Source organism: Diorhabda sublineata, chromosome 6 (assembly GCF_026230105.1).
Source record: "Diorhabda sublineata isolate icDioSubl1.1 chromosome 6, icDioSubl1.1, whole genome shotgun sequence".
Classification (NCBI taxonomy): Eukaryota; Metazoa; Arthropoda; class Insecta; order Coleoptera; family Chrysomelidae; genus Diorhabda; species Diorhabda sublineata.
Window position 1 is genome coordinate 20,416,647 of NC_079479.1, and position 14,289 is coordinate 20,430,935.

The 14,289-nt window shown below is 33.6% G+C and overlaps 1 protein-coding gene across 1 annotated transcript; it reads left to right on the plus strand.

The window, feature by feature from the left end:
• The first annotated feature begins 10,680 nt into the window (after positions 1-10,680).
• On the plus strand, positions 10,681-12,650 carry LOC130445837 (uncharacterized). Its single transcript, XM_056781722.1, has 3 exons — positions 10,681-11,254; positions 11,326-12,474; positions 12,532-12,650. The coding sequence occupies exons 1-3, from the start codon at positions 10,681-10,683 to the stop codon at positions 12,648-12,650; spliced, it is 1,842 nt and encodes a 613-aa protein (XP_056637700.1).
• The last annotated feature ends 1,639 nt before the right edge of the window (positions 12,651-14,289 follow it).

The window sequence follows — 14,289 nt, forward strand, 5'->3', positions numbered from 1 at the left end:
AACTATTTGCAATTTAATTCTAAAACCCGAATGTATTTTAAATTAATCCTTTCTTAAGACACATATATATCCTAAATTAAATTTTTCTTAGATTTGTAATTTTTATTGCCCGTATAAATGTCGAACCCATACTACTGTTGTAAAATCATTACCCAGTTACCCCGCCTTACCTTACAAACTAATAAGAAAAATATTTGCTGCACCATCGAGAAAAACACTCACAAACCTGCTGGGAAAAATTCCTTTTAACACGGGAATAAATCCAGCTATCATGGACTCACTCGCAGTTCAGACAAAAAACATGTCAGAAATGGATAAATATTGCAGCGTTATGTTTGATGAAATGGCCCTAGATCCTACTCTCCAATATAACAAAAAAAAAAGATATTATTGATGGCTTTCAAGACAATCGTGGCGAAGAAGGAAGAAAACCAGTTATAGCTGACAATGTCAGGGTTTTTATGGCACGGGGAGTATGCAAGAAGTGGAAACAACCATTAGCATATTTTTTCAATGAAGCTAGAATGAAAACGGACATGCTTGTAAAAACAATAAAAGAGGTGGTCCAATCATGTCAAGATGCTGGTTTACATGTGAAATCAATTATTTGTGATCAGGGAACTGCTAATGCTGCAGCCATAAACAAGTTGTATGCCCAGACAAAAGAGTATTTTCTACGAAAAGGGGATGATAACAGGTTGTTTGGTGTCCTCATTGGAGGTAAAGAGGTCGTTCCTCTCTATGATCCTCCACACCTACTTAAAGGTATAAGAAATAATTTATTTAAGTATTTTCTTCGTTTCAAGTAGAGAAAAAATTCTAATGAAACTGCAAAATGGGAACACCTCAACAAATTATTTGAAATTGAGAACTCTGAGGATGATGACTATAAGCTCTGCAAAAAATAACAGCACATCACATAGAAAATACCAAAAAAATGAAAGTGTCTGTGGCAGCACAAGTTTTCAGCAACAATGTGACAGCTGTAATGAAGAGAATGGCTATGGGCAATACTACAAATAATTCAGAGGGAATGCCAAGAGAGGCAGAAGAAACTGCCGAATTTTTACTCTTCATGAATAAGGTGTTTGATAGTGTCAATGGGACGTGCATTAAAATGAAACACCCATAAGATTTAAAATGTGCTGTTTCATCAAAATCAGTACATAAAAAGTTTTGGATGGAAGCTATTAAAGTTTTCCAAACAATGGAGTTCTTTTGTACGAAGAGAGCCAGAATTGTTCCTCCTTCTATAAAAAATTGGATCCATACTTTGAAAGGATTTCTATATCTATGGGATCAATTCCAAAAAGATGGTGTCGCCTTTTTATGTACAAAACACATGAATCAGGATCCTTTAGAAAATTTTTAGAAGTCATGGTGTTAGGAATATAAATCCCAACGCTGCTTCCTTTGTAAATTCATTTAAATCTCTAATTGTGAATAATTTTTTATCGAATCATTCTTATTCGTCCAATTGTGAAAATGATAATTTGGAAGGCTTGGATAACCTAAAACATATGTTAACTTCCTCAGTTTCAATGCCAATACTCTTTTTCAGTCTTCCAAATATTGAATTCCCCGAATATAAATCAGACTCAAGTAGTCTTTTAAAAAAAAGGAAGCTGACATATGTTGCAGGATTTGTGGCAAAAAAGCTCTTAAGATCGATAAAAATGTGCCCGCAGTGCCGACAGGATTTGGTAGGAGGTGACCGAAAAGAACCAGATTATTTTGTTATAGATGCTAGAGCATATTCTGCAAATGCTTTGCTGGCACCTTCTACCAATTTCAATAAAATTTTCAATAAATGTATATTTTTATTAAGTAACATTTTGCCTTAATTATGTCACTTGGCAAACATTACCTCAGTGTTGAGATCATTATTGAAAAATGAATTTACAGAGGATGTTTTTCGTTGTGAAGATCATGATACGTTCAAATCGTTTCTTTATTGTTTCCAAATTTCATTTATTTGTATGGTTGAAAAACATTAATAAGATTGTGAAAGGGAAACAAAAAGTTGAAAAATCATCAGATAAGATGAAAATATATGCTGCACAAAAATTTGAAAAGCAATTAAAATATTCAAAAAAAATGAAAAATCTCAAATGTTTGAATATAATTTAAGTACCTATCTAGTTATATACTTAGTGTTAATAAAAATATATTGTAGGGAAAGTATTTTATTTTTGCTTTTCATAATCCAAATAACCTGAACATTGATTTGAACTGAAAATTTTAAACATTCCGCCAAATCTTTAGTCGTTGCTGTTTTCTAAACCCGCAAGGTGGCGCTAGTCGCAATGTTCAAATATAATGTGAACAGTTTCCTATCTATCCCACTATCCTTTATCTATGCATGAGACACATAATAAACTGGATTTCGTAGATGAGAAAATTAAGCGAATTTGTAATACACCCGAGCTGGAACTCGCATATTAAACGTCACTGATGACGATTTTTCTAAAGATTTCCTTGATTTTTGATTATGAGAAAATCTGATTCTGAGAGGGAAAATAATCACTTCTGAAATTTCGATGAGAGATGATTCATAAACTCCCGAAACATTTTTCACAACCCAACACAAGTTCAGACACACTTATAGATTATTTAAAAATTATTGTTGATTACGGAAAATAGAATATCCGGACTTGTTATAAGTCACAATGTATTAACTTCAGGTTTAATTGAATTTTAAGAAAATCATCTATCAACTTATAAATTTTAAGTTAATGCGTAGAACAGCGATGATTCTCCCATTATTTTAAAATAGGGTGACAAAAATAATGTTGAGTAGGTTAGCAGATAAATATTTCTATCTACTGATTTCGCTTTGTATTTCTATACTATTCTAATACAATTTCTTATCGAAGGTGAAAGATTAATTCCTTAGGTTTCTGCTATTTCTATTTTTTGTAAAATCTACTACCGAGCTAAAGTTATAAGACGGATGTACTACATTTTAAATTATAAATTAATGCGTAGAGCAGCGATAATTATTTTAAAGGTATGAATTTGATTTGATGTATCAAATACAATTGAAAGTTTTGAAAGGAAACGGTTTTGGAACTTCTTCACCAATTTCCTTCTTGTTTCAGTACTATATTGATTCAACAATACCATATTTCATTAGTGGCGAATTTTGTTTGCCAATTTTTTCAGCAGCTATTTGTATTCTATCAATAAGATGAAAGTGTTTAATACATATATAATACAACATGCTATATTTGAAAATTGAAATGAAATTTTTTTGTTTTGGTAAATAATAATTTCACTGTTGTTCATATCGAATTTTATCTCTTCAAATCTGCCTAACATTTATGTTTGTGCCTTCGTTATATCTCAAGCTAGTTATTGGAAAAATGTATGTGACTAATTAAAACAATAAGCAAAAACAACAATATATTCTTCAACTCGTTACCTCAAAGTTACACTGTTGTATATCGCATTTTTTCCGAAATTGAGTTTTGGGGAGCACAGAGTTGTATGTACTTAAACCTTTCTTTCTACAAGATATCAGAGCTGTATGTTGCATTTTACGTCATGGGCAACCATAAATACGTTGTTGTATGATTATGAATTGCAATTTTTAGTGTCTCATAGTTGTATGTACAACATACAGCTTTGTGATTTTCGAACATTCAAACTTTAAAATAAGTGTATGTATCACATACACTTTTGTGATTTATATTTCATGCCTATGGTCAGAAATTAGCGAAACTAGGAAAGACTTTTTGGTAAATTTTATATAATTTTGTGGCTTATTCAACAGACAATATATTAAGCGTTCTGTGGAATCGATACCGCTAATAAATTAATTTTTATAAGGGAAAATAAAAAAGTTATATTAGTTTTTTTTTTTCGATTGCAAAACGTTCTCTAACCGAGAACACAAAATCTTGCATGTTTGTGATTTTATCCAAAGTATTATTAATTTGTTTTAGATCTGAAATTCTTCGAAAAAGAGCCGATATGACGAGAAATAACGAACAAATTCTTGAATTGGCTGATATCGTAGATTGCGAAGGTTACGATACAGGTAGATACAGAGAATATGTACCCTAAGATGCGATCAGGGAAGACTCTGGCGATTCTTTTGACGTTTGTGCTGACGAAGACATAAATGAGACCGAACCTGCTGTACCTCTTCAAACCGACTTACTGAAAAAGCTAAAACGCAAAAGACAAAGGAACCCCACTACCTGGAAAAGTAACGTCAGGAAAGCTGCACATGACTCAGGTAAAGAATATATGAAGCGTTCATTTCCAAAACTGTCTAAGTCCAAAAAAAAATATTAATTAATTGCATTTTCTTAAAGATTTTTGTTTAGTTTACCATCCAATGAACCAATATCTTTCAAATCAGGCTACATCCCGTTTAAAACAATGCTAGAAGTTTTCGTTCCACTTACAAAACAGTCTAGATCCATCAGTTTACATTTCAGCCACCAGGAGCGCTCTGACTAGTTTGATCGGCGATCTGATTAGGTTATCAGCTATTGGCCGGTTATCCTGCAAACATTGTTGTGAATAACGAATAATATTATTGTTCTAAGATTTTACGGGAATACAACGTTTTTCCAATGGATTTACATCCGGAAATAACTGAAAAACCGAGGAAAAGAAAGCGAGAAGAATCGAATTGGCAAAAAAACGAGGATAAAAGGAGAAGGTAAGAAAATATGTTATTACTGAATTTATTTTGTTGTCATGGGTGGATGGAATATTAAGGTGAAGGTTGAAAAAAGAAAAAACATTTTGCCATCAATTTCCTTTTTATTTTAAGGTTGGAGCTTCTTATTGAAGTCTCGTTGAAAAACATTTATCGAATTCATTTCCCAAAGCTCATTTTATTCAACGTGATGCTGTATTTTTGGTCCATGTTTTCTTTGAAAAATGGAAATTGATGGGAAAAATTTTTTCAACATTCACCATGTTATTACTGTTGCCATTTTTTTCATCATATTGTCATTAAATTTAGATATTTACCCACTGGATTGCTGGTTAAGACTTTAAGCTGCAACCATATAAAGAAAAATAAAACCTACCTATGCAGTTCCCTGAGTGCCCAGGATATACACAAATTTTTCACTGGGTTTTACGCTCACGAGACAAAGGTAATTTCGTGATGTTACCGTTAGGTGTATGTATATTATATCTTACTGATGATATATTTTTTTCAGGTTGCTCAAGATACTTTTATTTTAAAATTCACAGAAAGTAAGCCAAAGCAGCGAATGCGTTCAAGCAGAGGTGAAAGACCAAGAGAAGTGAGCGTTAAGTATTTTTGTCTAAAAGAAGAAAATAAAAAAATACAGGTGTGTCAGCAAGCTTTCTTAAGTATTTTACAAGTATCTAAAGGAAGGGTTCAGGGAGTCACAAAACGGTTTCATGAAACAGAGAAACTTCCAACTGAAAACAGGGGAGGAGCTAGGAAATCAACTTCGTGGGCTTTAAAAAAAGAAAATGTCATTAATTTTATTAAGAAATTTGTCGTTGATGAAAGCCATTATTCCCGGGGAAAATCAACCAGGCATTACCTTCCCTCTGACTTAAATATAAGCAAAATGTGGAAAATGTACATCTCTGAATCTTCTAATATCCCTGTAAAATCTAAATACTTTCAAAATTTTCAACTGCTGCTTTAATTTAGGATTTGGGAGCCCCAAAACTGAGGTTTGTAGCTCATGCTTATCTTTCAATGAAAGAATTAAAAGGGAAACTAATAATTCTAAGAAACGCACTTTAAAAAATGAATTTTTGATTCATAAAACAAGAGCTAAACAATTTTATAGGCAGTTAAAAACTGAGAAGCCCAATACTTATATTATCTGCTTTGACTGCCAAAAAAACTTGCCTCTGCCAAAAGTCCCGACCAAAGTGCCTATTATTCGAGGCAATTTATACAATCTTGCCATTGTTAAAGGCAGCTCAAAAGCTAAGCAGACCAATGAAAATGTCTTTTGTTACCACTGGGACGAGGTTGAACAACGCAAAAGTTCTAATGAAGTGGCCAGTGCTGTTTATAATTTTTTAATCAATGCTTTTGCGCGTGATGAAAATGTTTTATCATTCTCTAAACTAAAACTTTTTTGTGATGGCTGTGGTGGCCAGAACAAAAATTATGTGGTTTTGAGCATGGTTGCATTTTGGCTAATCCAAATAGCGGGTGAAAATATAAAAGAGGTTGAGATTGTCTTTTCTGTTGTTGGCCATTCATTCCTTCTTTCCGATCGAGTTTTTGGAAAAGGAGATTAAAAAGAAGATTGAAAAGGAGATTAAAAAACAATCAACCATTAGTGACCCACAAAAATACGTAGAGATTTTTTCAAATAACTCAACTGCAATAAATCTGGCCCCTAAGGTTTACGATTGGAAATCATTTTTGTCTTGCGTTGTTCGGTCTCCAGGCCAGTGGCATTTCTCATTTTCCAAAGCTAAAAGGTTTTTGTTAAGGAGAAACATTGCTCATACAAATGTTTTAATCAAGGGGGAACCTTTTTATAACAATGATGTCTGCCAATTTAAACCTTTTATAAAAAAGGCAAAACTTTTGGAATGTTGAGTGGTGAAAACATGAAAATGATATCTCCTTCCACTCAATATTTGAGTTTTCAAAAAAAGAAGACGTTATTAACCTTTTGAGCAAACATTTTGGAAGTGACTGGGCTAACTTGAATGAGTTAGAATATTATAAAAATGTAGTAAGCAGTTAGTAAGTGTGAAAGATACATATTTTAACTCAGGCAACATAGCCCAATCTACTGTTTTATAACATAACAGCTCATTGTATTTTGTTTATATTATTTTTATGTTTTTACTATATTTTGAAATAATAAACGACCATCAAACTTTTATCTTTTGAATGTCATCTTTTGTACTTTTAACTTTTATCTTTGTTCTGGAAATAATATGAATGTTCTGTAAATAAATACATAATTTACCGAATAAAACTATTTTTGTACATTTTTTTTATGAATTTTGAATTTTTTTTCCTTTTTAATTGCTGCCTAATTTTTTAATTATGGTAAAAAAAATGTTTTATTATTCATGGTTGTACTACTTGAGTGTAAATAAAGAAGATAAATACGGAAAAAATGTTGGTCCTAGCAAAACGGTCTACATCCATTTGTTTTAAGGTCACTGTGGCTCTATAAACCGGAAGGTAATTCCAAAACTTTGCAAATAAAGATCATAACAATCTGCTTAAACAAAATAACAACGAAAATAAGACAGAAACCTACCTAAAGGAAACACAATTAAAATATTGGGAGTTCTTGGAGCAGTCACGGAAAATTTTCTAAAATGGATTTAGACGTTTTTGGAAATGAACGCCTCATATCTCCGTAAGAAAAAAATTGTTCCAGTTAAAAGAATACAAAAAGTAAAAGACTGCCAAACGAAATATAAGTATAATTGCAAACAACTTATAACAGAAGGTGAAATAAAACATATTTTTGAGCATTACTATATTTTGAACGAACATGGAAAAAGATTGTTTCTTTTGTTAACTTCAAAATAATTCAGTGCTCAACGACGCCGAACCAATAAAAATGCTGATAATAGTAAAAGAAGTCATACGTTTACATACCATTTTCAGGTTGGAAGTCAGAACATTCAAGTTTGTAAAATGTTTTACTTGGGCACGTTAACCATTACCCAAACACCAGTATACACAACTCACTCAAAAAAAGACATTTCTTCTAATATACTTAAAACACCAAAAACATATTAAACACAAGATACCAGAAGAGGATGTGAACTTTGTCAAGATACACATAGATCCCTTCCCTACAGTAGAATCTCACTACTGCATGGCTAATACGCAGCGAAAATACTTGGAGTCTTCGTTAAATATGAAAAAAATTTATTCGTTGTACACCGAACTTTGCGCGGCTTCCAACAAACCGCCAGTAAAAGTCTTTTTATAGAAATATATTCTATATTTAATTTACATTGTTTATCACCAAAAAGGACCGTTGCCATCTATGTGGAGAAATGAGAATTAGATTTAAGGAAGACAATTTATTGGAGGATGAACAGAAATCCATATTCGACAGACACCTTGAGGAGAAAGATGCATGTCGTTTGAAAAAAAAAATAGATAGTGTCAATACTTTTTTGGTATTCGAATTACAAACTGTCTTGAGCTATCCACATGCAGAAGTAAGCAATTTTTACTACAAAAGCAAACTAAATGTTTACAACTTAACTGCCATATTATGCAGCACAAAACAAATATACTACGCACTCTGGAGCGAAAATCTTATACGTAGAAGCGAGAATGACATTGCAAGTGCCTTGCTGAAAATTTTAAATGCTGTTTTCAGAGACAATCCTAACTTGAAATCTCTAATACTATGGAGTGACAGCTGCGTGCCCCAGAATAGGAATTCTCTAATGTCTTCAGCAATTTCACTCTTTATCAAAAGGAATCCATAATAATGAAGTTTTCTATTCCGGACTATTCCTGCAAAGAAATTGACGCAGATTGCTGAAAAAATCGGAATATTATTCCCCATTATCACTTATGCGGTTGCTTTTGAGGTTTCTTGAAGAAACCCTTACAAAGTTATTCAATTAAAAGAAGTTGATTTCGTCGATTGCAAGTCCTATGCTGGTCAATTTAACTATAAAATTATACCTTTCAGTCAAGTAGTTGCTCTTAAGTTTTAAAAATCTCTATTATTTGAAATACAGTGGAGCGTCGATTATCCGAACGACCACTTATCCGAACGTAGTAACGCGCGGGTCAATGCCCGCCCCCAACTCCGACTACGCGGGTCTCGCGCTTCAGTTTTAGCCCACTTGTCGCAACTCGTTCACTTGTTATTGTACTCGTGTGTCACTTCCTAGTAATCAGTAGTCGACAAACTAAATTTTGCCGCGTGAAAGTAAACTCTTTCTTTAAAATGCCTAAACTTAAACGTGTTGTCCTGTCTATGAAAGATAAATACGAGATTAATAAACAGTTAAAGGAAGGCGAATTTGCAACCAAGTTATCCATTGAATATCAAATTGGTAAGTCTGCCATTACGGATATAAAAAAACGAAAGACGATCATAACTTTATATCCCAGCTCGATTCTTCTGACGGATCCTCGAGTCGTAAAACGATGAAACTTGCCTCAAACACGAATTTAGATAATGCTGTATACAGTTTACTCAAAAAAGATGCCAAGGAGAACCTATTTCTGGCCCAATACTGCGTGAAAAGCAGTTCAATTTAACGAAAAACTAGAAGGGCCGTCTAATTTGCAAGCAAGCACAGACTGGTTAAAACGATTTAAGTCAAGACATGGCATTCGTAAGCTTCAAATACAAGGAGAAAAACTATCTGCTGATCCATCAGCAGCTGAATCATTCAAAATCAAACTAAAGGATATACTGAACCAAGAAAATTACGCTCTGTAAAACGTTTACAATGCAGACGAAACCGGGCTTAATTGGAAAGCTTTGCCACGAAAAACTCTTGCTTCTCGTCGTGAACTATCAGCACCTGGTCCTAAAATAAGCTAAGATCGTATCATTGCCTTAGCATGCGCTAATGCTATTGGCACCCACCGATTGCCTATGCTTGTAATTTGTAAAAGTAAGAAACCACGTTGTTTCAAGCACGTTAATATGTCTGCCATGCCTATCGTTTATACTTCGCAAAAGAGTGCTTGGATGGATAGTATAATTTTCGTCGAATGGTTTACAGAAACTTTGTACCGTCTGTAAAAGCCCACAAATCGAAAAATGGTAAAAGATAGAAAACATTATTGCTTCTTGATAACGCCCCAACTCATCCATCATGTGACATCCTAAATGAAAAAGACGAGTTTATAAAAGTCATGTTTCTTCCACCTAACGTGATTATCATCATTACAGCCCATGGATCAAGGCGTTATTGAGACTTTCAAGCGGTATTATAGGAAAGAATTGTTACGTTACTTTTAGAAAAAGAAGACGATGGAGAAGAAAGCCTGATAAGAAATCATAAAAAGATTGATTTAAAAGACACGCCCTATATGATCGGAGCAGCATGGGACAGTATAGAAGAACAGAACTTGAAAAAAGCGTGGAATAAAGTTTTGGGTATAGGGGAAGATCCTCAAATTGGATATGTAAATGAGAAACACGAGGATGTATCTGAAATTATAGATATGCTAAAAAAATCTCGATTGCCACGAATGTGAAGAATAGGTTCAAGAATGGATGGATACCGACGATGAAGATCCAGGGCCGTAGCTAGAGGGGGGCTGGCCAGGGCAGAGCCCTGGTAAAAAAAATACTATAAGCACGCGACAAAAATTTCGGCAAGTCATTTGACTTCACAAGTTTTATTTTCTATATGTATATATTTTTTTTATACGGGTAGAGTCCTGTCCTGTGCCATGCCGACCACCATACCACCGCGTGCCGCGTAGGTTAAGACGCGGCGGCGTAAAGATTTACACATTGGATTGGAAAATTAGTCTGTAGCGAACCTGCTTGGCACTCGGTAGTCGGGAAAGTTACGAAAGACGAGAGCCACCTGTTGAATTGCCGCGCCGGCGCGATAATCCGTTTATAATTATTTTCATGTAGCTGTCATATTTATTTCTTTATCAATGGAAATTTTTTGCGGCTGCTTGAGTGAGTATTTTTAGTATTGTTTTTGACTTTCTGAGTGTCGTGAGTTAGTTGAATAAAAATGGACATAAGACAATTTTTTAATAAAAAACGTGCTATTAACTCTGTACCTGATACATCGGGCAGTAATTCCAAAAGTCAGAAAAATGCTGATGGGTCAACCAATTTATCCAGTTTAACCAGCAGTTCAGCTCCAGATCTAGCACCAAAAGGTGAGGATATAAAACAAATAATACTAGCTAATTATCCCAAACAAGAAAATAACCGGTCTTTTCAAGTTAACTGGTATAAGAGATTTTTGTGGCTAGAATATTCCCAAGAGCTAAATGCTGCATTTTGTTATGCATGTCTTCAGTTCCAACCAAATGGAAGCAAAGGACACACGGTGTATACCTATTCCGGATTTAGTAACTGGAAAAATGCAACAGATCTTAAAAATGGATTTCCAGCGCATGAAAAAACAGCAGTTCACATTAAAGCTATGCAAATGTGGAACGAGAAAAAAATCAGAGACTTAACTGGCACTGCTGTGTCTACGCTTATCAATAGTGATATTTTGCAAAAATACAGATATTATGTTAAGTCGATTGCTGAGATAATTCAGTTTTTAACAGTAAATAAACTAGCTCTTCGGGGCAATTATGACATTGAGCATGAACAAGAGCGGGGATTATTCTTAAATTTATTTAAATATACAATTAAAAAGGAAAATTAAAAAAATTGGCCGAATGTCTTCCACATATTCCTCAAAATGCTAAGTATACATCTCCTGATATTCAAAATGAGATAATAGCTATTTTAGCTGAAATGGTACGTGAACAAGTTGTTGGTGATCTAAAAACTGCAGATGTACCATGGTTTACATTACATGAAGATGGCACAAGAGATAAAAACAACAGAGAAAATGCCAAAACTTTCACAAATATGACACTTAATATTCTTAATGATAATGGAATAGATACAAAACACCTTCTTAGCCAATGTTATGACGGTGCTAGTGTTATGAGCGGCCATAAGGGGGGAGTAGCTGCTTTAATCCAAAAATCATTAGGACGTTTTATTCCATACGTACATTGCTTTAACCATCGTCTCCATCTTGTAGTTGTGCGAACTATTTCAGAAATAGATTCAATTAAACACTTCTTTGACCAAGCTGTTATGTTACATGAATTTTTTGGACATGGAAAAGTGGCTGCTATTTATCGGGGAAAGTCTATTGGTAGACTATTGGAGCAGCGCTGGTCTGGGCATATAGCAATTGTTAAAGTTATATTTTCAAACTACACTGAAATATTAAGATCATTGGATGAATTTAAAAATAATCGGTCATTTATCTGTTGGTCTGTGTATTTATCAGTCAAATCTGTTAGGATTAAATCAGTTATGTTGGAATACGACTTTAGATTCACCCTTGTTTTTATGAAGAAATTACTTGGGCTCTTAGAACCTGCCGATTCAGCTTTACAAGCTCGTACAATTAGTCTAAAGGAAGCCAATGAAATTATTAAGTCAGTAAAAAATAAAATTCGAGATCTAAGAACAAATGAGACTTATCAAAGTTTAGCCAATGAAGCTTCACAACTTTTAAAGGATACGGAAGCAATACCAACTGAAAAGAGAGTACCAAAGTTAAGCGTAACTATGAAGGAATATCTGTTAATGGAAAAACTGCTGTCTGAAATGTCTAATAAACCAAATGCCAGTAAAAGTGGCACTGAAGCCGAATTTTTTGAGTCCTTGGACCTTGTATTATCCCTATTAAACGAGAGGTTCTCTGACAATGATGAACTAATTACTGCAATAAGTAGCATTGAGCTTTTTGATCTGGAGAAAATCAAATATCTGGAAAAGTTGGGTAAGTGTCATTTTGTTTTGTAGCAATTCTTAAGTTATAGTGTTATACATTTTTTAGGGATTTCACTACCAACTCTGGAGGAGTTGGCAGTAGTCAAGGATTACATGCACAATAAACCAAAGTCAGATATTTTTGCTAAATTATATAAACAAAGGGAAGTATTTAAAAATACATAAGCCCTGTTTGCGACAGTATATACCCTTGGGTGTAGTACTGCAGTAAATGAATCTTCGTTTTCAACATTAACTGCAATTAACAGACTACAGAGATATTCTATGAGTCAGCCTCGTATGGCCGATTTAATTTACTTGGCTTTTGAAAGTCGAAGAACAGAGTCCCTCGACATGGAGTCATTTTTAATAAAATTTAACAATCGTAAACAAAGAAAATTGCAACTTTTTTAGTTTTAATCATTTTAATTATCTGTCTGAAAACTTATTTTATTTGTATTTGTGTTGTTTTTATGATTTTCTATGTAGATATTCTAACAATAAGTGTTAAATGTTATGAGTTTTAAAAGTGTTCTGTTATTTTTGTTTTTTATCAAAGCATATTTGTTCACATGTAAGTCAAAGAATAAAATATTTTTTTCATGTTTGGTTCTAAAGAACTTTTTAAATTTCTAAATTTATTCTTATTTAATAGAACATGTTTAACACTCAATTTGGTTTTATTTCTTAGGGAAAAAACATATTTAATGGCGGTGTATGTTTCGTCCGTAAATCGTCCCTTAAAATTAAAATATCAGTATATTTCAATGTGAAAATATGGGCCCTGGTAAAAAATCTAATAGTCCTGCTAAAATTTTGGTTCTGACTACGGCCCTGTGAAGACCCCGGGTAGCAAATTATGCAGGATAGCGAAATTTTAGACCTCATGACTAATAATGCTGACGCCACCACTAGCACCACATCGACTGCAAGTTCAGATAATGAAGATGAAAACATAGTTAGTGCTTCTGAAGCGTTTACTTGCTTAGATATTGCCTTGCGCTGGTTTGAAATACAGGCCGAGAGCAATCAGTATCAAATATCTGTTCTCAAAAAAGTACGTGATCTAGCCGCTCGTAAGCAGGTAGGTTTGCTTCGGCAGACGAAGATTCAAGATTTTTAAAGTGTTAATTGTAATTAGTAAAGACTGGTTTTACAATAAATTGTCTGCACTTTTTTTTGTTTATTTCCTATTAAAGATTTCCCATTAGATATTCATAAATTTAAATAACATGGTTTTCATTTACCTGTACGTAAATTTGTATGGCTGAATAAATATACATACATACATACATATCTGTGGCTTGGTTCTAAAAGGGCCAATGTCAGTTTTTTCAAATTTTGTGTTATTTTATGAAAAGTTTCCAATTTAGTAAAGCTTTAATTCTACAAAGGCCAATGTCTAATTCTATAATATAAAAATGAATCGCAAAATGTGTTGGTAAGCGCATAACTCAACAACGCCTGGACCAATTTGGCCAAATCTTTTTTTAAAATGTTCGTTGAAGTTCAAGGATGGTTTTTACGGCGAGAAAAATTAGAATTATTGCTGGAAAAACCCTAAAAATAGCTCTTTTCTTTTTCCCATACAAATGATTTGTAACTAAAACGTAGTCAATTTGAGCACTCACTGTTGTCTAAGCAATGTAGGTGTGTTCCACAGAATACATAGTTGGAGGAGTTTAATGTCGCGTTCCGAAACTCGCGTTTCTTTTGTAAGGTGTGTTCCTAATAGAGTGAGAGCCAGTGCCTGCCAGACATACGTTAAAGTATAAAAGCTGAAAATTTTTCTGCGTGTTCTCACTGGTGTAGGGAACAATGTTTG

Excerpts from the sequence above, each read along its gene's own strand:
- LOC130445837 (XM_056781722.1), top strand. The coding sequence starts at position 10,681 with ATGGACATAAGACAATTTTTTAATAAAAAACGTGCTATTAACTCTGTA. Across the intron at positions 11,255-11,325 it reads AAATAAACTAGCTCTTCGGG|GAAAATTAAAAAAATTGGCC; the intron begins GCAATTATGACA and ends ACAATTAAAAAG. Across the intron at positions 12,475-12,531 it reads CAAATATCTGGAAAAGTTGG|GGATTTCACTACCAACTCTG; the intron begins GTAAGTGTCATT and ends TACATTTTTTAG.